At 36.6% G+C, this 24,117-nt stretch overlaps 1 protein-coding gene across 23 annotated transcripts in view; it reads left to right on the top strand.

Moving 5' to 3' along the window:
- The window catches only part of Nrxn3 (neurexin 3), a 1,577,562-nt gene that overhangs the window by 763,517 nt on the left and 789,928 nt on the right, over positions 1 to 24,117 (top strand). For all 23 annotated transcript variants that reach the window (XR_009226397.1, XR_009226396.1, XM_058577846.1 and 20 more), the window contains one exon: positions 5,212 to 5,331. Coding sequence is in view for 21 of the 23 variants with exons in the window: in XM_058577846.1 (XP_058433829.1) it covers positions 5,212 to 5,331 (120 nt within the window). In the remaining 2 variants the exon portion in view is untranslated. The remainder of the gene's footprint in view (positions 1 to 5,211; positions 5,332 to 24,117) is intronic.

The following is a 24,117-nucleotide window of genomic DNA, read 5'->3' as shown; positions in this document are numbered from 1 at the left end:
ATTCATTCAATACACAGTTCTTATATACTACAGCTGGGCTTGGGGACACAGGGAGTCTGTGTCTTAACATCTGGTGGGATGGAATGTGCCTAATCATTTGATCCAAGGAGGAAATGTAGTTAACGAAACACTGCCCTCCCACCTCATTCTGAATGATGTGTTGTTCCAAGTAAAATATTGCTCATATGACATGATGTTGATAAATAAAGGGATAAATTGTTAGACAACTCACTCTGCTTTGAGTCTTATAAGAAAAGAAAAAGACATTTTTCATTTTTCCCTCCCTCTTTCTGTTCCTTCCTTTGTTTCTTGTATCCATTCATTCTTACAGTTGTATCTCTGAGCCCTCACCCTATATCAAATATTATGTTAGAAATTAGAGATATAAAGGTGAACAAGACAGATAAGACTTCACCCTTCCAGAGGCTCACATTCCACTAGGATGTGACAGAAGGAATTTAATGTTACTGGAATAAAGCAGACATACTGACTAATGGAATAGCATAAAGAGCCCAGAAATAAGCCCATGAATTTATGGTCAATTGCTTTTTGACAAAAGTTCCAAGAACACACAATGGAGAAATGATAGTCTTTTCAATAAATAGTGTTAGTGAAACTGGACAGCCAAGAGGGGAAGAAAGAATAAAGTTGGATTCTTATACCATATATAAAAATCTACTCTAAATTGACTAAAGTTTTGAGCCTAAGACCTGAAACTATAAAAGTACTAGAAGAAAACAAGGGTAAAGTGCTTCATAGCATTTGTCTGGGCAAATGTTTCTTGGATATGACTCCAAAAGCACAGGCAACAAAAGCAAAAATTAACCAATTGGATTGCACCAAACCAAGAAGCTTCTGCATAGGAAAGGAAGCAGTAAATAGAGTGAACAGACGACCAACTGAATAACTGCAAAACATACCTCAGATAAGGGGCTAATATTCAAAATAAATAAGGAATTCAACCAATTAAAAAGAAAACAAAAATAAAGAACACAACCAAAAAATGGGCAAAATACCTAATTAGAAGTCCTCAAAACAAGACATGAAAATGGTCGACAGATAAATAAAAAATGTTTATCATGAGTAATCGTCACAGAAATCAAACTAAAACCACAAGGAGATACCATCTCATCCCATTGCAATGTCTGTGATCCTAAACTAAAAGAGAAGTGTTGGCAAGAGGGTGAAGAAAAGGGAACCCTTATAAAATGTTGTTGAGGATGTAAGTGAGTGCAGCCAATATGGAAAACAGTGGGGAAGTTCCTTAGAAAACTGAAAATAGAATTGCTATATGATCAAGCGATCTCACTATTGGGTATATTTCCAAAGGAATTCCTTATGGCAAAGAGACATCTGCATCCTCATATTCATTGCAGCATTATTTACAATACCTAAGAAATGGAAGCAACCTAGGTGTCATCATTTGATTAATGGAGAGAGAAAATGTAGTATGTATACACAGTGGAATACCAGCCTGCCTTTTAAAAAGTGTGAGACTCTGGGACTGTCACCAAAAAAATGAATTTGTAGAAATAGAATAGAATAGATTGATATTTGACAGAGGCTGGGTAGAAGGGGAAAAGGTAGATGTTGATCATAGGATGTAAAATTTCAGGCAAGAAAACTAAGATTTAGTGATCTATTGCACAGATTGGTGACTTCAATAATTTATAATGCTTTGTGTATTTTAAAATCACTAAAAAAGTGGCTTTTAAATATTTTTACCACAAATAAATAACATGTATTTGAGTTGATAAAGTTGTTGGTTAGCTTGAATTAATCAGTCCACATAACTGATTATAAATATATATCATAATTGATATAATTGGTATTGTTAACATATATCAAAACATCACATTGTACCTCATAGATACAAATAATTTTGGTTTGTAAATTAGCAAAAATAATAAATTTAATTATAATTCATATAATTAATAAAATAATAAATTTAATTATAATTGTTATGAATTAAATAGGAAAATATGACAAAGAGTAAATAATACTAGTGGGGACTTCTTTAATAGAATAATTTAAGAAAGCTGAAACTTGAAGAATAAGAGTGAACCAGTCATTTGGAAATCTGGAGGATGGATATTTAAGGTCATGGGTCTGGCAAGAGCAATGCAACTTGAAGACAGGGATGGGCTCTAAGTGATGGAGAGGTGGTTGGTCCTGGGATGTAGCATGTGCCCCACCAACTGGAGGCCTTTGTTGCAACTCAGATTTCTAATCCCAGCCTCAGTCAGGAGGCCTGGGTGGGGCCTGAACATGTGCTCTTGTCACAAGCTTCCAGGTGATGTAGATGTGGTAACCCCTGAGTACCAATGTGCTAGAGAGGAACCAAAATGAGAAAGGGTTGGCAGTGTGCTGTGAGCTGGGGGCAGGTAGTAACAAGCAAGGCAGGGGCCTATGACCACAAACTTCAAAGAGGTATGTGGTTAATCCCAGAATGACAAGAAGTCATTGAAGGTCCTGATCATCCCCATGATATCCTTCTTGTTCTTGGGTGGTTACAGTACAGTCAGTCTTGGACGATTGTCTGAATCTCTATGTTGTCCACCCCTGAGTACATCTGAGGAACAAATTTGGAGGAATTTGGAAATGACCTATCATTCCCTCTATATTTGATTTCTGACCAATCTCTGACAAATGATAAAGACTTGCTTCAGCTCCTACATTTAGGTTTTGGAAGTATGACATAAGGGCTACCAAGGATGGCTACAGTTCTGATCAGCCCCACATGAACTGAAACACTTAACTCTGATTCTGCACAGTTTACTTAGTGCAGAAAGAACTGAGCAAAGCATATTACATGATTTCTAAGAGCAAATTGCAAACTTTGGGTGATAAACAGTAAAAACATGAAACAATTAGAGGATTATATAAGCAGAGGATGGTGCAATGTGTAATAAAGGGCTAAATTGAACATTATCATATGCAAAACTTAATGATGCAGATAATAAGTGCTGTGACCATTAAGAAGGGGAAGTTTGAAGTTACTTGGGAATGTTTTTTTCTGGGGCAGGTGCTTAGGCTGGTTCTTGGAAAATGGTTCAAATATGGCAGTTAGAGGGGAGGGAAGAGGTTTGGAAAAGCCTTTGTCTTCAATCAACATGCAAAGAATTGCTGTGCCTCCCTGAAGTTTTTGCTACTCTGCTGCCTTTCAAGGGAAAGTTTTCCATGTGTTTCTAGTTCTTGAGTACAATTGAATTACCAGTCCATTGTCTGGTGAGAGCTATTTGGTCAGGGAGCCCTGTGGACTTCTCAGAAGCTTTCATCCTTTGAAAGAAGCTGTCCTGATTTGCCATTGTTAATGAAACTTGTATGACACAATGCTTGAGTTTAAGGCCCACTGAGAACATGACCGTGTTCTTCCTTTCATCTCGACATGGGGGAACCACATGGCAAATAGAAGCTGCAGAAACCCAGCAGCAGTGCTGTTCCCCTAGTGGTAGTAATTGTCCTGAACTTTCTTATGTCATATCCTAATAGCTTTGTCTTCTGACTGATGGCCTATACAGCGTCCACCCTTCATGAATACATACAAAATGTTTTGCCACCCAGAAGGTGAACCCTTTGTAGTCCTGTATCTCTTTTGAGCATGCATCCTTAGGATCCCACATGATTACGTTTTAATATTCTGTCCCTGTGCAAGGCTTAGCTTGAAGATTACCAACTATGCAGTTATTGCAATGGAGATATATATATATATATATATATATATATATATATATATATATATATATATATATAAACTCTGCTAAGTGCTTTTATGTATTAGTTCCTGACTAATACATTTGATGAGTCAAGGGGCTCACCTCCTTGGCTGAGGCTTTCTGGGAAATCCACGGAGTTATCCCACATATTAAGATATTTCCGATTAGGGCAGATATTTCCAAAGGAATAGGTTTATTTTTAATCCCAAGGTTAAAGCAGAAATTGGTATTTAAAAAGAGAGAGTGATTGAAGAGAGGTGCCAGATGGACCTAAGGGGGATTTTAATGGCAATCTAGTGGAGAAAGCCAAAACTTTTTTTTTTCTCCCATCAGTAAGATTCAGAGAATGCTTCCAGAATAAGTATATTTATTTATAAGTTATGCATATGTACTATTATGCTTATACATTATTAGCATGCAAAAGACACACAGAAAATTGAAATAATAAAGAATTGAAAATTAGCACAATATTTAATATTTTATTCCTATATGCAAATGATTCTCTTTTGCATCCTCTGGTGAATGCACACTCCATTTAAGAGGACACACTTCTCAAATACCAAAGTAGCAGCATGGAGTAGTATAATGGTTCTCAAACTTTAGGCTGTGTTCAGAATTTCCTGGAAGCTTATGAAAACAGTTTTCTGTCTCTGCCCCAAAAGTTTCTAATTCAACAGGGAAGGGGCCCAAGAACTTGCATTTCTAACAAATTCCCAGGTGATGGTGTCCTGAGGACTAAATTTTGAGAACCACTGTGTAGTTAAGAGTTTGGTCTCAAAGTCAGTTTCCTAAGTTGGACAGACAGCAGCATTCTTGAAAAAATATGTGGCCTTGGGAAAATTATTTTCTCTCTGAATTTGTTTTTTTTAAATCTGTAAAATTAAGGCAATCATAATTATACTCCTCTTAGAGTCACTAGAGATCTTAATGAGGTAATGTAGATAAATTGCCTAGCACTCAGTGCAGATCACCTACAAAACAACAAGCTGCGTTAGGTTCTCTCTCCTCCTTTTCCTCCTCCTCATTATCATTATCATCATCATGAACACCTTTCTAATGCCACTAAGTAGAGTTAGGGACTTTGAGTTGCAGGATAGAAATGTTGTGCCTTTTTTCACTACAATTATGAAAATGCATTTTTTTCCACCTCAGCATTATGCATAAAGAAAGACCATGCTCTAAGAGAGACATCTTTTGAGTTGAATGGTAGAGATGAAGCTCTTTTGCAAAGTCTGCCTAACGGAGAACAGTGTGTTCAGCCCTCTCCCTTCTATATGTAATTGTTGATAGTTTGTGGCTAAGTGTGTATTTCTGTCATCTTTCGTATATACCAAATTCTTGTTGCATGTAATTCAGTTGACAGTTTTGGTGGTTGTGATTTTGAATGTTTGGGGGGCATGAGAATGGTAAGTTCAGGTGAGTTCTTTGGAATTTGACTAACGTTTAATGTTGCTTCTCTCTCTTCTCCCTTCCTCCTCTTCTTGTGCATTGCTAGGACCCAGTACCACCTGCCAGGAAGATTCCTGTGCCAACCAGGGGGTTTGCATGCAGCAGTGGGAAGGCTTCACCTGCGACTGCTCCATGACGTCCTATTCTGGAAACCAGTGCAATGATCGTGAGTACAGTCTTTTCTTACTGGGAAATTTTTCAAGAGGTTCAGAGGTTTGGAGAAACCTTAAGAGACAATGCATAAAGAGACAGCTTTTCTAAAGGACTCATAAATAATTCTCTCCTCTAGAAACGTGGAAAACGAACAACAACTGTTCTCATGGGAAGAGCAAAGGAGACATTTCTTGCTCAATGCTGGCTATTCTCCTGTATTCTTCCCCTCTGCTTTCCCTTTAGGTTTCAATACTTGTGACTGAGAAGCAAAGGAACAATTCAGGGCAAATGGTTATGTAAGGGGTTCAAATCTCCATGAATTAAGTCATCTGGATAACATTTTTGAGACCCTCTCCATTTGCATTGCCTAGAATTTGGAGGATATTTAAGAATGATAGTTGTTTTCTCAAAAATTCTTAAGTTAGAGGACTTCTTAAGGCCTCCCAAATGAAGAAGACTTACAGAGGTTTTTTTTTTTTTTTTTTTTTTCCCCTCAATTTAGAAACTTTGATAGCATTTTGGGAGTGTCTTTCAGATGTAAGACAGAAATTTCTACTAGCTAAACTTATTGGTATCTTTGTTTATATATACATTGCTATTCTGTTTGTATTTCTATTTGTGAGTGTGTTCCAGGTATTTACCTGTGTATTTGTGGAAGAGAGTCTGGTGATGATTATTCCTGCACATTAGTGATGCTTTGGGTGCATCTGTTGATTTAGTCTTGAGAGGATTGATTTCATGGGGGTGATTCTAGCTCTGATGATGGAGAGACTTCAGTGCTGTGGGAATCTATAACCTGAGTCTCTATTTCCTTCTCATATTATTTTCCTATCATGGTTATTTTAAAGACAAGCAAACACAATTTGTTGAAGAGTCCTGGGTCCTGCTGATTTTCTAAATGCAGTCTTCATGGTAGATATTTTGTCTTTCAATCCAAACTCATTTGGCTTCTTCATTTTGTAAAAAGGCTGCATGATGTTATTAGAGCAAGTAAGGAAGTTAGAGAATAGTGTGTCCACATGGGAGCAAGTGCGAATTACAATGCTATGTCTCTCATGTGTATTTTTTTCCTTGATCTTTATTTCTCAACTTTTTTTTGTATGTGTGTAGGTGTCTCTTGTAGTTCTTGTTTCCATTTTCCTCAGTAGTTTTTCACTCCATATGTTCTTTCATTCTCTTAAGATACATTAAAAAGGAACAAATGGGGAAACTGGCAGTCTAGAAAGAAAACTATGTGATACCCATTCATCTAAATATAAGCATATGCCTCCATATCTGTCATGCAAATGGTACAATGCCCGCAGAAGGGGTTGGCATCAGATTGCTCTTGCCAAGGAGCTTGGTGTTACTGAAAATCTTGTTTCCATATTTATGACGCAGAAATACTGTTCCACTCTGAGACAGGCAATTATGGATCAATCCAGGTTACCTGGGGACTCATGCTATACGCTCTTTCCTTTCCCTCCATGAGACTTACTAGGAAGGCATTTTCCCTCTAACTGGTGACATAATACTTCTTTATCCTCACAAGGTTGTTCCTTATCACACATACACCCCATTGTGGGTAAAAAATGGTCAGGAAGAGACTCTGCACACAAAAAAGGCAGAAAGGTAAGTCACCAACTTCAGCAAATGTGCACAATCTTCAGAAGGTAAGTATGTATTTTTCTATTATTGACAAGCTCCTCTGTCATTCAGAGCCAGGTGTTATCTGGTAAAATTCGACCAGTGTTCTTCGCAGCTTTCAATGATTACTTCTGATTTTTGTCAAGAGCAGATTGTGTCTCCATTGAGGATGTGGACTACTGCATTATCTGACTCTGGCAATTTTTTGGTATAAAATGAAGTACTTGGATGAGGATTGGAAAAACGTCAGCTTTCCTTTGTGACACTAGCTTCTCATGCTTCAAAAATATCAGATATCCAGGCTTAGAGCAATGCATTTTGGACTTTATTCTCTAAGCAATGTAGACAGGTCTTTCGTTTTGTAACAGCACAAAATGCTATCAGAATCTGCTTACTTGATCCTCTCCTGGAGAGTATTCCAGGGCTTCTGTTATTGGATGGTGATCACTGAAATGAAGGATGTACATTTTAATTTCTAGAATGTAATAAATTTATAGAATTCAGATATGTAGGAAGTGACTATCAAGTTCAGATATGAATTTTTAACAAAAATCAACTAGATATACTTAAATGATAGGCTATTTAAAATTGTTACAATGGCTGATCCCTATATATGACTGGCATTCAAGGTATTTGGAGGGAGCTTCTCTTTGGGAACTAGCATCAAAGCCACTTCATTCCACATAGAATATCAGTCTCATTACTTTACATCATAGATTATTATTTTCTATATTGACCTTTAGCATTATAACTTGATATTTCATCTCACACATATCTTCAAAATAAAGTTACTTCTCTGATATTCTGTGCATTCAAGTATACTAATAAGTCCTTGGTAGTTTAGTCTGCATAAGGGATCAAGTATTAATCTTCAGCATCATTAGCAGAGTTGAACAGGCTCATGCTTAGCATTAGAAAAAGCATAAGGGTAATTACATATAAAGGAGAAGGGATGAAATCAGTTCATGGAAGGGAACAGGGAGCAAGGAGAAAGGATCCTCAATACAGAGGGTCAGGGACTGACTCTTATGTGGAAGTAGTGCCATAGAGCCCACTAATGATTGCTTTGGTACCCTACATGCCTTAAGTGGTTTTCCTTTTACTAAATAACACACGTCTGACATAGTAAGCGGAATGCCATCAATGGAATCTGGTCTTGACTTCATTCTTGAAAAGAAATATTTGGAGAACATTGCATATATCTAAAATAAGAAGGATTTCATAAAATGTCATAAGACCATCTGAATTGGTTAAGATGAAATCTAATGGCAAAGACATTTTTTCGAAAAAAAGTTTTGAATCTCTCATTATCTATGAAGCCATTTCTCAGGGAAGCAGACTGACTCTCAAATAAAGGAAATGAAAACATGTCAGTTTATTACTGCGAATCCAAGAATAGAAACTTGTCCAATAGGGAAATGACTAGGTTTTGTATTTTTAAAATAGGTATTTATTTCATCATATGTTAAAAAAAATGTTAATTGCACCTGATGTAACTTGTAAGACTCTGAAGAAGTGTGTGGGCATTTTAGAGTCTCCCTCACTTACTCTGGTGTTGGTTTGATCACTCGTGACCTTTGCTTTTTTCTTGCTTATCAAATCTAGAGTTTGCTTGATAATTTTAAGATGCTATCCCATAGATGGTGTCTCCAGAAGAAGCAGGTATCTTTTAAGACTTCATTTCATTTAGTATGAGTAAACCACAGATGACTTCTCTTCATTCCATTTTATTCTATCATTCTTTGTGTGAGTAGGTTGGGTTGATGGATGCTGCCAGGTGGATTTCAAGTTCACCCTTATGAAGCTGTGATGGTTTTGAAGGTGTGACACATATTCCTGGGAGCCGGTCACTTTGTGTAACAGTGACTCACTTGTGTGGGTTAGAAAATAAATATCACCTGATTAGAAACCTAAGTATAATTGACTTACTAATAGCTTTACATATTTTAGATATGACTGTCCACCCTTTTATGTAATGGCAAAACCATGAGGAGTTTCTTTTTCATGAGGTTAACTTTTAGGGGTGTCTTGATACTACCATGGACTTCATCATCCCAGAGGCAATTTTGAGTTAACATAGGTCCCAATAACATCTATGGAAGGACACGTAAGTTACATTCTCCAATGGTAATTTTCAGTTCTTCTGAAAAATTCAGAACAAAGGGTCTAGCATCTCAGTGGGTGAGCACTACCTGAAAGCCAACCTAATGGTGTGTGTGTGGGGACTACCTTTGAAGAACAACAAAACAAATGGAACTTGACAAGAGTTATTATGAGGATATTCTTTCTGGATATCAGATTCTTATTGGTATTTTAAACCGGGACTGAGAACTGTAGAAATTCCATATTATGGTACCCACCATCAGAAGAAGCCAGAATCTCTTTTCCATGCTGCGTGACAATGCCACTCTCACTGGCAGCCTGTTGTTGAGTTCTTCTTTCCACAGTATTGAAAAGTATTGCACAAAATCCTACCGTGCTGCTTGCATCCACACATACCCAAAGTGTTATCCTTTTTTAGGAACTTTGTGAAAATATGAGTTTTAAACAACACATAATGATCCAATAAGAGAGCTTATCCTAAACTATTCATGACAACTGCTCTGAGTTGCCTATAATTTGCTGATCTCATTATTGCTTTTGTGTTTGGGAGAAGCACATGTCTACAGGAACGGCCGATGGCACATGAATGCTTAACACATGTCAGGTTTCTGTGTTTATGAGTCCAGTGTTGATTTTGGCTTTGTTGAATGAGGATGAGGGAATATATGTGGGTCCTTGGACCACCATCAGCAGACAGCTATCCTGTGCTACATTGCTAGTAGTGCATTGCAGGCTACGTGTTGGAGAAATTGCTGGGCTCACACTGGCATGTGATAATAGATGTTCTTTGCTTGCAACAAATCAATAGCAAGCAGCTGTGGATTGTGCAGATAGTGGAGTGTGAAGCACCTTTTCAGACAGTTTTCTACTGGAGTGGCTGTTAAGCTGCACTGTTGGCTATTGATTGGCCTTTTGCTTTTTATTTATTGTGTGGGTTTATTTATTTTCTTAATGTAGGTTGGTCTATTGATTAAATCTGTTAAAAACACACTTCCCATTCAGGCTTCAGAAAAAAATAAGCAAGATATGCATTACTTAGTGTACAAATGAGGGGGCAGATGTATGTATGCTAATTCTGTCTCTTGGTTCCATATATGAACAAAAGCATATGCTATTATAATATGTTCACATTTTGTGTCAATTATTTATTCCTCACCTCTGTTTTCAGGTTCTGTTCATCCAGCAAATAGGTGCTATTTCAGTTGACTTGTAAGGTAATTGTTTGTGGCTGAGAACATTCTCTATTATTTATTCACTCACTAGATATTTCTTATTTGTAGATATGATCATGAATAAGATATGCTTCTGTTCTCAAAAAACATTATGGTCTAATGGGGGAAGACACCTATGAAGGTGTTTCAACAGAAATATGAGCAGTAGAGAGTGAAGAGTCATAACGGGGAGTAACAGCAGCTGTCCCTGGGGTTGAAACACCAGGAAGAAGCACAGCTGCTCTTAGGACAGTTTCCATTGAAGAATGAGCCTTGAAAAGTTTGTAAGTACCTTCTGAGCAAATATGAAACAGAAGAGGTTTGGAGAGGAAAGGTTGTACTCTAGCAAGTAAGCAGAGAGAAATATGTTTCAGCCACTGTTACATTCTTGCACCTTTCCTCCAGTTATTTATATAGTTAAGATCTTTAAACTTTGTACTTTGATTTATTTGGTTTAACAATGCATGCATTTAAAATATATATTTTTTTAAAAAAATATTAGGTTTCCTAATCTCCTTTAGTATAATGCATATCAAAATGTTCAGGTCTTGGGGTGAAATCCCTCTTCCCCAACATTAAATCCATCACTATCCTGGGTAGAGGCCTAATAGAACTCAAATCTTGATTAATCTCATTGATTTATTGGTGATCTTGGAAATTTATTTATAATGAACCAAAATTTTAATATATATCTTATTAAATTATAAAGGCTATTCTAAGCATGGTCATTAATTTAATTGGCTTTAGAATCAAAGTGATTTAAATGCCAGGCCTAATTCTTTATAACACTGTGATACTGAATTTATTCACTTAGCCTCTTGAAACTTTGGTATAACACACAGAAGATATAGGTACTTAATAATTAGGTGTGGTGGTAATTTTTATTTTTAGCAATAATATTTGACATTCATTGAGTCCTTACCATGTTCTTGAGACTATACTAGGGCATTCATAAAGATGTTTTTATCCCTTTAAACATCTCTAAATCTCTAAGAAATATGACATTACTATGGTCATGATATTAACAATGAGAAAACCCAGGTCCCAGGGACTAGCTGAGGAGGACTTGGGTCCAGTCTATCTTCTATGCAGGTCCACATTCTTATTAGCTTTGCTAATTTTTAGTCATTATGAGAAATAATAAAAGTTTAATATCTGAACTAATTATTAGACCAGGGTGCTTAATTCCAGGCAGGCAAGCCCTGATAGCCAACCAAATTATGTAAGACATAGGACTGGTTCTTGATCATTAATTCCTCTGGAATTCTGAACATTAAGTAGTTCTGTCTTAATACTCAGGTAAGGCCATTTTGAATCAGAATACATTTAATTATAGAATTAGAATATCCACCTTTTTTCTGACTGTGTTTTCATTCTCTGTGGACCCAGATCATCTGATTTCCATGTGTTTATATTATTGTGATTCTAATATTTATCATGGACAAGTATCGCAGATGAAAAGACTGTTGTGAAGAAAGAGGGTCTATGTTCAAATCTCTCACTGGCCCTCTTTCTCCACACCAGGATAGAGTTAAGTGACTCTATCACTTAAAATCTGTTACCTTGGGCAAATTAATTAATTCCTCTGTGCCTCTAAAATGCAGATATTTATAGGTCCTATCTGGTAAGTGTGTTGTAAAGATAAATTGCATCTGTAATTGTGAAGTTTAAGACATGGTACATTACCCCCTGTGGAACTGTTGGCTGCTCTTCAATATGATTTTCAAAAAGTTAAAAACATGACTCAGACAACCGTAATTTTTATAAAGTTAAAAAACAATGCTTATATAAATATAGAATGAGTGTGTGTTAAATTTATATAATTCCTTACCAAGGGAAACAACAAGATGGTAAAAATGTAAATAAGATAGCAAATGAATATTTGAAGAACTAGATATTTATGGGCACTTAAAAATTATTAGAATACAAATTCTGGTTAGATATAAAACTAGTACATGTTTCAAAGAGCTTGAACCTCTTAGCCTTTGATATTGTCTTTCTGTTGAACATATATAGTACTGAAAAAATATCTATGGATCATTTGCAGATAGTAAATATTAGTGTTGAACAACAACAACCTCCCATAGATTTAAATATTTCTTGAGTGTGTCTGTGAAGCAATGTCCTTATATGACATTAAAAGGGCACATGGTTATTCTTCTCAACTCTTAGTTCTAAGTTATGGGTGATTTTTATTTAGAATGTTACCATTTATTCAGTTTCAAGTCCTTTTTTACCTCGATTTTCTCTTTTATGCAATTATCTTTTACTTTTAACTACTTAACTATGCACTAAAGACTATGCTGAATTCATTGTCATTGTGTCATTTAACCCTCACAACAACCCCCCAAAATAGGTACTCTTGTGATATCAGAAGGGAAAATGGACATATGGACGAGTCAAGTGATTTGCTCAACGTAATAAAACTATCAGGTTGGGGGCTGAAGGTTCAGAGTAATGTTTGGCTGCAACTGTGGGATCTTGACTGTCTGAGGTCAGGATTCTGATGAAGCTTCATCTGAAAACCCAGGTATTTAGGGCCACATTACCACAAAACTTAACTACCTTTATTGGCACTGTACTTTCTGGGGTGTATGCTGTTATTTGGGTGAGGTGCTATATGTAGTTTTTACTCGTCACATCATGTAGATTTAAAAGGGGCAGCATTACTACTGATTGGTTCAGGTAACAAGACCAGAAATTCTATTAAAGTGTCATTTTGTCAGTTTGGTACATCTAGGCAGGAAAAGGGCTGAGTCTAGAAAAGTTATAAAGACTGAGTGGAGCTGCAGGAAACATGGGCAAGATCTGGAAGGTAAATCAGGTACAAGAGAAGCATTCATTCATGAGTGGCCAGCACCAAAGGTAACACCAAAGGTATTTCTTTGCACCTGTCTTTTATTCTTGACTTCACAAATATTCAAGGTAGCCATAGGATGACATTTCAACTCAGGGTCTTCTAAGAGCAAAAATGAAGGTACAGTCACTCCAAGGAACGGTTCCACAGAGTTGGGTTTTATTGCTCTTGCTTATAGTTTCCCTGATAATCTGGGGATTTGGGGAAACCTCAAGCTATAACAACAGCTGGTATTAACATACATGCCACATCAAACAGATTCAGCAAGAGCAGCAGAGATTGCAGCTTTCATTTTACACAAGCTTCCATGAACATGAAATGAGACTCACGTGTGAAGCATTAGTTTTCATAGATCCCACCCGGTACTTGGACCTATGGTTCAAGGAGAGATAGTCTCAACAATTCAGGGTCTTATAGTTCCTTATAGCTTGTCAGGGATTATTATGAGCTGTTGGAATTTGTGGCCTCACTAATTTCATTTTAGCTGTCTTCAGCATGCTGTATGTGTAGACCATTTTTATTGCTTATGTTTAATTATAGCACATTTATTTCTGGTGTACTTGGCTAGTTACTTATTGATGGTGATAGCAATAATCTGCTGAGAGCCCATTGGTTCACAAAAGATAATTTTTATATTACCTTGTTAGTCACATACAGGTACAATTTTAATGTATTTTTCAATATAGACTCATAATTTCCTACATTTATTTCCACATCTAAAGGCCAAAAAGATGTAAACTACTTTATCTTGTCTTGTAAAATAGAGCTAATAAATATAATTTTGTTCCTTTCCCTCATTTTCCTCCTTTATTTCTTTTTTAAGGGAGGGGCAAATAATTTTTTGATTGAGATAAAATTTGTATTCTGCAAGATCTTACATGTACTATGGCAAAGGTTTATACCCATATAACCAATAACCCAGTGACTTCCCTGAGAATTACCCCTTGCCCATTCCTGTTAGTCCCTTTCCCTCTGAGGCCACCATTATTTGAATTTGTATAACCATACATTATTTTTGTCTGGTATAATGCAGAATATGATCTATCATGTCTGTTTTCTCTAGATCTGTGGGATGTTTTTAAGATTCATCCAGGCCAACTCTCTATTCTAGCCACCTGAGTCTCTCTCGGCTCTCAGCTCCATCTCCTCAAATGTAGGTGAAGGCTGGACTGGGCTCCTTCTAGGGTTTCTCCTTCATGTTCCATGGTGCAAAAATTCTCTGAAGGCAGTAAGCTGGGACAACTCAGGGCTCATCTTCTTCATCTTCTCTCATTCAGCCATCACCGTCTGTCTTTGCTTGATGTCCAGTGTCTTACAAGCCATTACTTCCTGAGTTGTCTTTTCCCTGGTTGTATTAAGTCTTGCAGGTTCAATTTCTATTATCTCATCTATGTAGCAAGTGAATGCTAACCTGATCCTTCCCATCTGACTTTACCTTTTGCACTGTGAGGTCAGGGGAAAGGTGGATACAACCCATAATGTGCTCTGTTTCAAGCACAAGTTTTCAGAATGATCTGAGGCTTTAAATGAATTCCAGAATGGCTCTGGCAGTGTGGAATATTCTGAGATGTGATTTATTGATTGGAAAGCACTTTAATTCTAATTATAGGCCTTATCCCATCAGAAAACCTTCTGCAGCCAAAGAATCTGCTGTAAGAAGTTGGTTAAGTACCTGCAAATGTGTCTCCATCAAGCATTTCTTCATTTGAGTGTCTGTTATGAGGTCCCCGTTGCTTTTTCTCTTCAGTCCTCTGATAACACTTGATTAAGCTCAGTGGGTGCAGGCATGGATTTGGCTTGTGTAGCTAGTCTTTCTTATTATTTTCTTTACTTAGAATTATGGTTTGTTTTCTCACCTACCTTTATCCTGTGGATCTTTGCTGCCTGATCCATGTCTCTTTGCCAAATGAAATTAGGAAATGTTTATAAACAAAGAATTGGAGACTTTGGGAAAATGGAGATGTTTCTATGCCAGGTAATGTTTTGGGCATTGATTTTTCCTTGTTTTGATCTCCAGGCACATTATTTTGCTGCACATATACAGAAGTAAAGGAACCACATTGTTGATGCTTTTTATTAGTAACTGAGTTTTTTTTTTATTAGAAAATTATACAAGCAGCCCACTGTTGAAAACTTGGAAAACAAGTCCAAAGCAGTATAAAAATACGACATAATTTTATCAGTTATTAATATGACTTTGTTTAGAACATGCATAGTGTCAAGCAGATAATAGACATTCAAAATAAAATTTGTTGGATGAATGACTGAGCCTTGCATGTTTTCAAAGTCTGAGTTATGCACAGGTCCTAGTGTTCTTTTAATGAAATGAATAGTATTTCCACCAGCACTGGGTGTTTTCTTGCCAGAAGGAATGCATTTAGGCATACAAGAGTTATAATGAGCATGCCAATATGTAATTTTCTTCTTCAGATGAAAAATGGAAATGTCAAGATGTTTTCATTTTCTTTCTCTCTCACCTTTCTTCCTTCTCACTGAAAATCTTGCAATTTCCAAACAGTTTTATGTAGACACATTTTCATACAAATGAAATGGTTTTGTAGTGGATTGTGGTTGGAGGGAAAAGACCCTTATAATGTATATGGGCAAAGAACCTTGTGATCCCGAACAGCTCTTTATCCCCCCATGTGGCACTCACTTCCAAAGAAACACTGTGCTTTATTTAATATGATGAGATGTCTTATAATGCCTAGTACCCTCAAGATCTTGTGAGACATTACAACTCTTCAACCTGAACATCATTCATCAACAACCCCTGACTTTCACATTGATCAAACAATGCCAGACAATTGAAGAAGATATCAAATGTAAAACACAAAGTTCCTTGATTGTTGCAGACCTCGGACTGCAAAATTTTCACATCTCTGTGGGAGAATCCAGGCAAACCTAGTAAACTCTTTTATAATTTTCATGAGTATTGGGAGGAAAAACCAGCATCTGAATCTAAGGTATTATTTCCTGGTAAACTCACTAGATATTGTTTGAGTTCAGCCCACAACTAAACCTAAAATCACAGTTTTACCCCAGGAGCTTACAGGAGTAAAATCGAGTGCAAGTTTGTATAAAGAAAAATAATTACATATAAATATATATGTATGTACATATATATTATAAATATACATATTATAAATAAATGTATATTTCCTTTGGGAGTTTTTCCAACTGTTCTGAAATATTTTTTAATCCAACTAACTTTGTTTCTTACAAAATTACAGGTAAACTTTTGATTGCATCTCAAGTAATTGGAAAGTCATATATTTCTGTAATTGTGAGGGTAATGTGTCTGGTTGGGCCCCTGATCAGGTATCTGTCTGCCTTTGAGGATATTTGGCAGAAAGCCACTTTATCCCATCTGAATTCTCAATATGTGGGACATAATTTTATCTCCAAAAAAGGATTTAGGCAGGAAGATGTCATCTGGGATTTATCTATCCTTGAAAAAGAGTTTTCTTTACCTAAAATTCCCATATGGCTTCTTTATGCTGGCACTCAAGTGTATCATCCAGTTAGTGTCCACATCAGTGCTCTGGTCTTGGGAGACTAGGAGGAAGGCTTTGGAAAAAGACATATATACAGCATATATATTCAGCATATATACATCATGTGTATATATATATATATATATATATATATATATATACACACACACATATACATATATACATATATTCAGCATATATATCATGTACATATATATAAATATAAATATATATATATATATATATATATATATATATATATATATACGTATGTTCAGCATATATACATCATGCACATTTAACTATTATCCTGTCTCATGCAAGATCCCAAGAACAAATTTAAAAGAATGTATTAGAAAAAGTGAGTTTAGCCAAATAAACTTTCAGTGTTATTAAAGGCTTTATTCCAATCTCTACAATATACCACATGAATTTCCAACATCTAACTTATTTAATTTGCATTTGGATTAATTTAGCATATTTTCCTATTATATAAAGCTTAATGAACAATAAACACAGCTATAACCAAATTTCACAGCTATTTCTCAGTGTGGGGTAACATTTTACATTTAGTTATATTTGGTTTCCTAGGTAATATGTGATTGTGGCTATAATTCCTAAAATTGCCTCTCTTCTCACATGGAATGTTTTGGTGGTGAATTCTTCTGACCTACAGTCAGGAAGGAAGGAGAAAATCACTTTGAAACTCTGTTGAGACCATCTTGGTGAAAATCAGCAAGGGTATATTCAGAATCATTCTCCCTTCTGTTTCTGTGACAATCTTCAAGCCTCCCTCTGTTGGTCTCCTTGCTTGTGTTTCTAAACCCTACCGTGTTTTCCAGTTCCCAATAAATCTTCAAAAATTCAAACACCAGTTTTGAATTTTACTCCTTTGCTTATGAAGTGTCAGTGACCTTCTTTCAATTGAGTACAAACCCTACCCTTGACTTCCAAGAACTTCTATAATTTTTGTTTTTAAAATCTGACTCCTGAATGGTGTCCCTGATATTCATGGCTTCCTGGGCCCTCCAGTAAAGCCATTTTTCTCGACTGTCACCAGCATGTTCTGTGCTCACTAGGCTCCATGCCCTTGCTGCTATAGTTCTTCCTCCCTGGAGCCTGGAACATTCCCTGTGGACCGTGAGAGCTCAGCACCAGTCTCATCTATTCCCTTGAGTCTTCTCTCACCACTTAACATCATATTGATCTCTTCTCCCAAATCCCATTGCATTTATTTTCAGATCAGAGCAACAACCTGGCTCAGCATCCAAAGCAGATTACTTTGGAGGTGAGAGTAAAAGGTGGATTTTAATCCTGGCTCCTTTCCTTCTGACTCCTTGGCCTTTGGCAATGAATATTGTGCAACCTCACAATACAAGCTTGCAAGAGCCCCAGCTTTGGGGACAGGCTTAGAAATAATGGACACAAAGCAGAGTCTTAGACCTGGGAGTTTCTACGTAGCAGTTTATGTTACAAAGGGAAAATTTCTGTTAAGGAAAAATATCACCAATAAATAACAAGTAGAATTTTGAGTAGATTAGTTACCACTGCTGTTCTACCTTTACCATATTCCCTAGAGACCCAATTTTCCACCATTGTGCCGACTCTGTTTTCCTCTAGGGTTGGAATTAATTTGACTGTGAGGGTGGGTGTAGGTGGTAGGATTACTGTGATTAGATTATTCAAATACCTCAGATGTTCTGTATATTCTAATTTTAAGTTTAAGCATATTCCTGATTATGGGTCCATGTAATTCAACCAAGTCCTAAGTAGATTTTGGATGACCCACTACTTTTCCTAAAAACTTCCTGAAGTTTTAAAAGTGCTCCAGTGATTCCACAGCTTCCAAAAGCATGGTGAGGGCTTCTGCTACCTTCAGTGATTTCAGGTTCTTTCCTGGAACACAGAATTACTGACTAGTGAATCTTTGGCTGTTGTCCTTTGTAAGAGATGATTCTTCCAGCCTCTGCTCTTGTTGCAAATCTTTACAGACAATCTTACCTGCATAGATATTATTTTTAAATCTACTTATTTAAAGCAGTAAACTATAACCTAACTTAGCTTTCACAAAGGATTATTTAGAAATGATAACTTCATAGCCACTTCTAAAGCCAGACCAGTCCAAGTTCAATATTGATCTGCTTTAACTTCGAACATAAGCCCAGGAAGTAGAAGGCCCATAACTAAACCCTTATTCCCAATTCACAGCAAAAATCCTTCAAAGAAAAAAAAATCAGAACTATGGGGTTTTTGGTTTATTGTTTGAGTGACCTAATGTGCTAATTATTGCCTGCCATGGGAAGATGGCTTTGTATTGATCTCCAGTGGAGTTTGACTGAACAAGCAACCCTGTCTCAGGGACATTATCACATCCCTGTTACCCAGGAGTTCTCCATAATGGGCTCAGCTGGGGGATTAGACCAAAAGCTTAATCATGGTGATTTTGATAATCAGTTCCAGCAAGCAGAATGCTGCTAGCTTTTTGGAACCTGTGATGCTGATAGTATTTGAGAAAAGGAAATATACTGAGTGTGATGGCTTAATGTGCAGGCAGGGATTGGTGGGGAGGGAGTCCAAGGGGGAAATTTCAGCCATCTTAAGCACTGGCACTTTTGAGAATAATTAGGTAGGAAATCTGTACTTCCTGTCTCTAGTTTTTTTTTTTCCTGAGAACCTCAGAATTTAGCTAGAATCCTTAGATAATGACGATTTAAATTCATGGTAAAATGTCTTCACCTGAGAATGATTTTTCTCTTTATAGTCAGTTTATTAATTAGAAGAAAGTGTGATTTATTTACTTCTGAGTCTTTGTACAGTAGACATGTGTTTATATAAATAGCATTTATTTTTTATGACAAATAAGAAGTAGGTTGCAAATGATTAAATAATTACAATCCACAGGCACACTGTTGTTTCATAATATATATTTTCTAAATGTGAACAACATTCCACACAGCTTTGACATCTGTGTCCTTGATAATATTTGGACATGCTGTATTAATACAGTATATCTGGAAGCCTTCTTCAGTAAAGGATTTTTTCCTAATCCCTTTATTTCTGGAATTAGATCTCGATTTTGTTCAGAGACATTTCTTTTTTGAAAGTCCACCTTTTAAATGATATTTCCTCTGTCCTTTTCACCAGCATCTACTGACCTCTGGTAGGTGAAGAATATTCTAAACTGACTTCCTCTCTGGAGGCCCCTAGTCCACACTGTCACTTAGTTTTCTTAATGACTTCAATTTTCATGTTGTGTTTCTTCCTGGTAGCTAGATCTCCTCAGTTGCCTGACCACGCAGCAAAGAGAAGTCCCTTTGTTGTTCCCACTTCCTGAATTCTCACCTGTATCCTACCGTGAGTCCCTGACTCTACTTTCTATGCCCAATAGTCTTGAAGGTTTACTTGATTCCACACACTGTCTAGAGTTTCTAGAAAGGACATTCCCATGATACCCTAAAGCCCTTGCCTCATGGCCTGCCACCCACTACCTGCATTTCAGGTAAATCCCTCTGCTTGATTTCTTGGCCCCTGCCTTCTGGCTGGAAAAGGCATGTGCTTGCCCCCTGATTCCACTGAAAATCCATATCCTCCTTCCTTACGTCTTCAACCTGTTCCCCTCTGTAGAATCCAAGCTTTCTCCCTAAATTCTATCCATTTCCTCTTCTATTCAATGATATCCTATTCTTTGCTCTCGTGGGTGTTATCTATTATACACCTTTCTTCATGTTTCTTCACGTCAAAATGTATCTTGATGTTTCAGCACCTTGAATCTCTATAACACGGCTGTTAACACTGTCTAGGACCTTGCTCCAAACGTAATATTTCAAGTCCTCTAGAACTAACTTTCATGAATTCGAACACCTGTAGGAAAACTCTTCTTTTCCAATTGTGCCCTTCTCTTTTCTGTTCTGACCCACTCTTCTTTCTTGATCATCTTTATAACTGGGCCCTTGTTCAATGGAGTCTTGTAACCTCTTGAATATTTGTGTGGAGTTTATGTGTTTAAGCAGTATACTTACCTATGTGCAATGCTTGTTTCTAATTTGGATCAATATTATATGATTATCTTTCTTGTGCATTGCTTAGCAGAGTGTCAGTCATAGAAAGAATGGCTTTCTTGCTCTTTTTTCTTTTTACTAAATATTTCTTTATTATGCTTGCTGTCACATACAAGTATTAGTTAAATTTTCTGACTCACTATTAAATGAATTTTATAAGGTAGGTCCCATGACTTATTTATTTTTATGTTCCCAACAAAAGGCATTCACCATGTATTAAACTTACCAGATTGTAGATGGTGAATGCATTTTTTTTGGTGAGTATATGAAATATTGTTACTAGTCAAAGGTAAAAATTATGTTAGTTACTTTTGTGTCATATAACTATGACAAACAGCCTGAGATAATCAAACTATAAAAGGAAAAGTTGTTGTTGTTGTTGTTGTTGTTGTTTTTCTGGCTAACACTTTAAGAGGCTTCAGTCTCTGCTTGCTCTGCCCTGTTTCTTTGGCTCTGTGGCAGCACAGTACATCATCATGGAAGCATGTAGCAAAAGAGGCCAATTCACCCCATGGCAGCTGGGAAGAAAAGAGAAAGAGGAGGGCCTGGATCTGAATATCCCCTTCGAGGGCAGCCCCTAGGACCTAACTTCCCTTTACTAGGCCCCACCTCTTGAATGTTCCACCACCTCCCAATGGCACCATGGGCTGAGGATCAAGCCTTCAACACTTGGGCCTTGGGGGATATACAAAATCCTAATTTTCGCAAGGATACTAACAACAGCTTACTTTGGAAGAATATAGACTGTAGATTAAACTACTGTAATATGCCATGAAAGGCACAAAAACATTAATTCATTATGTTTATTCATTACTGCTAGTACATGAATCATTTGTAATTTTTATTTTTAAATCCCTGAATACCTTTTTCCATCTCCACTTTTGGTATAAAAAATAAGCCTCTCAGGAAAGCACTGACTTTTCCAAGGCCCCCGAGCCCATGTTTCCAAGTCAATATTTTCTAAATAGTGTTTTGTAGTAGTGTGTCCCACCAGCCCTATCCTCCTTTGTACATAATGATTTGAGACCAAGGGAAAGGGCCAGGCAGGGATGGCAGAGGTACTAGGTCTCCCTGAGGGAAAGAAGGAGCATGTCAGAAGAGGAACTCTGAGTACTTGGAAAGGCAAATCAATACATGACCCTATTGTAAAAATCAGTATGCTGTATCCTAAAGAGTATAAGCAACTTAATAGATGGTCTAAGTCATTCTTGGTATCTTGTAAAGAAATTATTTTACTCTTACAGTCATCTTATAGATGACTTTTGTTTTTTAAAAAGTCCCTCTCTCTTTTCTTTTTTTTTAACTTCACTAAAAATGAATCCCATCTCAAGGTATTCTGTAGAGCCAGTGTCCCTGGATATACCTCTTTTACAGGATTCAGTGATGTCATTTCCTCTGTCGTTATACTGCATGACCCCTTCTGCTCAAGCTTAGTGTCACATAGAGGGAACAAGTTGAGTGAGGCAGGCTGGTGAGAGAAATCGGGAATTGTTTGGGGAATGGAAGGTCTGGTTGTAAGAGAAGGCTTAAAGTGGTAAGAGGTGCCATATGATCTGGAGCATCAGGGCAGGGCGGGTCTGCAGGAAAAAGACTTGGGAAGAAGAGAACCAATGGGAATTTTTGCGTAAGTGTGTGGTGTGCACATGGCTATGTCTTAGAAAAGCCCTCCTGGCAGACTTTGAGGGGGTTGGTTGGAATAATACTGTAAGCCTTGAGGAGACCTGATACGACTTTCATTTGTTCCTCACCAAATATCCCAAACCAGGTACAATGTCTGACACACAGTGAGAATTCCATGAATATTTTTGGAAATTATGAGTGAAAGCTAGAAAACCACTGTCAGGCTCTGGTATAAATGGTTAAAGAAAAAAAGGATGAACTAGAATAGTAGCATTGAGAAATTTGGGATTAGTCTCAACTTGAAAAACACACACAGGAGCAAACAGCCAATTACAGTATTCAGAGAACTGGTAAAGTGGCAAACATTTAAGAAATCTGCTCCATTCATTTGTAATTTTATGTGCTTTAATTATTATTCCTTGTTTTAATTTTTTAGAGTTTTACAACTAAGAATTTTTTAAAGCTAAAAAAATCCCACCTATATATTAAAACCATGTTTTTCTATTGCTCAAACAATGTATAGTTTCCAGTCATAAAATGTCTAAAAGGTATGAGATCATATTTGTTGTATAATTTCCAATGAGATAAATTGTTATGGTCCCTCTGATTGAATTATAATTTTAATACCATTGATTGTGAATGGCTGAGAACAAGTTTACCCCAAGTTCATTTTTTTCCTCTGATGTAAGTAAAATTCTGGTACTGTACCCAGGCTCTAGGCATCTAGCTGAAAGATATTTCAGAGACCTCTGATTCTTCCTCCCTCAGAATCCTCATCAATTTCCCTACCACTAAACAGAAATGCTTGAGGCATTCAAGACTGTTATTTCCTGCCTCAGTTTGAATATGTACACTTTTTAATTTTTAAAAGGATAGATTCTAAATATTTGGAGTATGGGGATAACCTCTCCTGCAATAGAATATATATGTGTATATATGCAGATAAGTGTATATATACATATACATATACATGTACTTGCTTGTGTTATGTATATATGTGTGTGTGTGTGTGTATATATATATATATATATATATATATATATATATTTAAATATATTTAATATTATAGAGTTCTGGTAAAAAAATTTTATGTAGCAAAGCCTTGATTCACATCAAATACTTGAGATTTCTTTTCTTTTCTTTCTTTTTTTTTTTCCTGCACATTTTGGTGTGCAAGTTACCAAGGAATGTGTGAGATATACCCTGGTTGCATTTGTGACAGTTGTGTTCAGGGTACACATGTTATAACATTGAGATCCATTTCATCACGTTATTGCTGCTCCTCATTGCCTGGGGTTGTCTTTTCTGTGGACTCTCAGTAGAAGGGAAGCCTAAGGTATAGTGGTGTTTTGGTACAACTCAGTCATTTTATATACCTGGAATTATTTCTCAAAAGGAAGCCTTGAAATTCTTTTGAAGGACAACAGAAAACAAAACAAAATAAAATACACTGATGGTAGGATTAAGTGAGAGAGACTTAGAAGCCATGGTCATCTACCACCCCTGAGGAGGTAGGCAAAAGGGCAGCTCCTATTTGCTTCTGCTAATCCTATGATTTTATGGTTCCTTGGTTCAGAAAGTTTAGGCTCTGTCAAGTGGTTAGAGTGGGACAACTCAAGGTTACTCAGATTGTTTATGATTTTGTTTTGTCTTTTGAGAAATAAAAACCCTACCACTGTTTTGTAAAGTGTTTAGGTATCCAAACAATTAAGAGTTATTTGGTGTTGTAGGAACTCAAAATATCTTACCCTTTGAGAAATTAGAAAATTATTCCTCTGAATCAACTCTGTTAAACATTGTCAAGTAGAATCTATTTAGAATGAAAAG

Source organism: Marmota monax, unplaced genomic scaffold (genome assembly GCF_021218885.2).
Source record: "Marmota monax isolate L192 unplaced genomic scaffold, Marmota_monax_Labrador192_F-V1.1 WCK01_AAM20220418_F8-fsc00017, whole genome shotgun sequence".
NCBI lineage: Eukaryota > Metazoa > Chordata > Mammalia > Rodentia > Sciuridae > Marmota > Marmota monax.
This window is presented reverse-complemented; position numbering and strand designations above follow the sequence as displayed.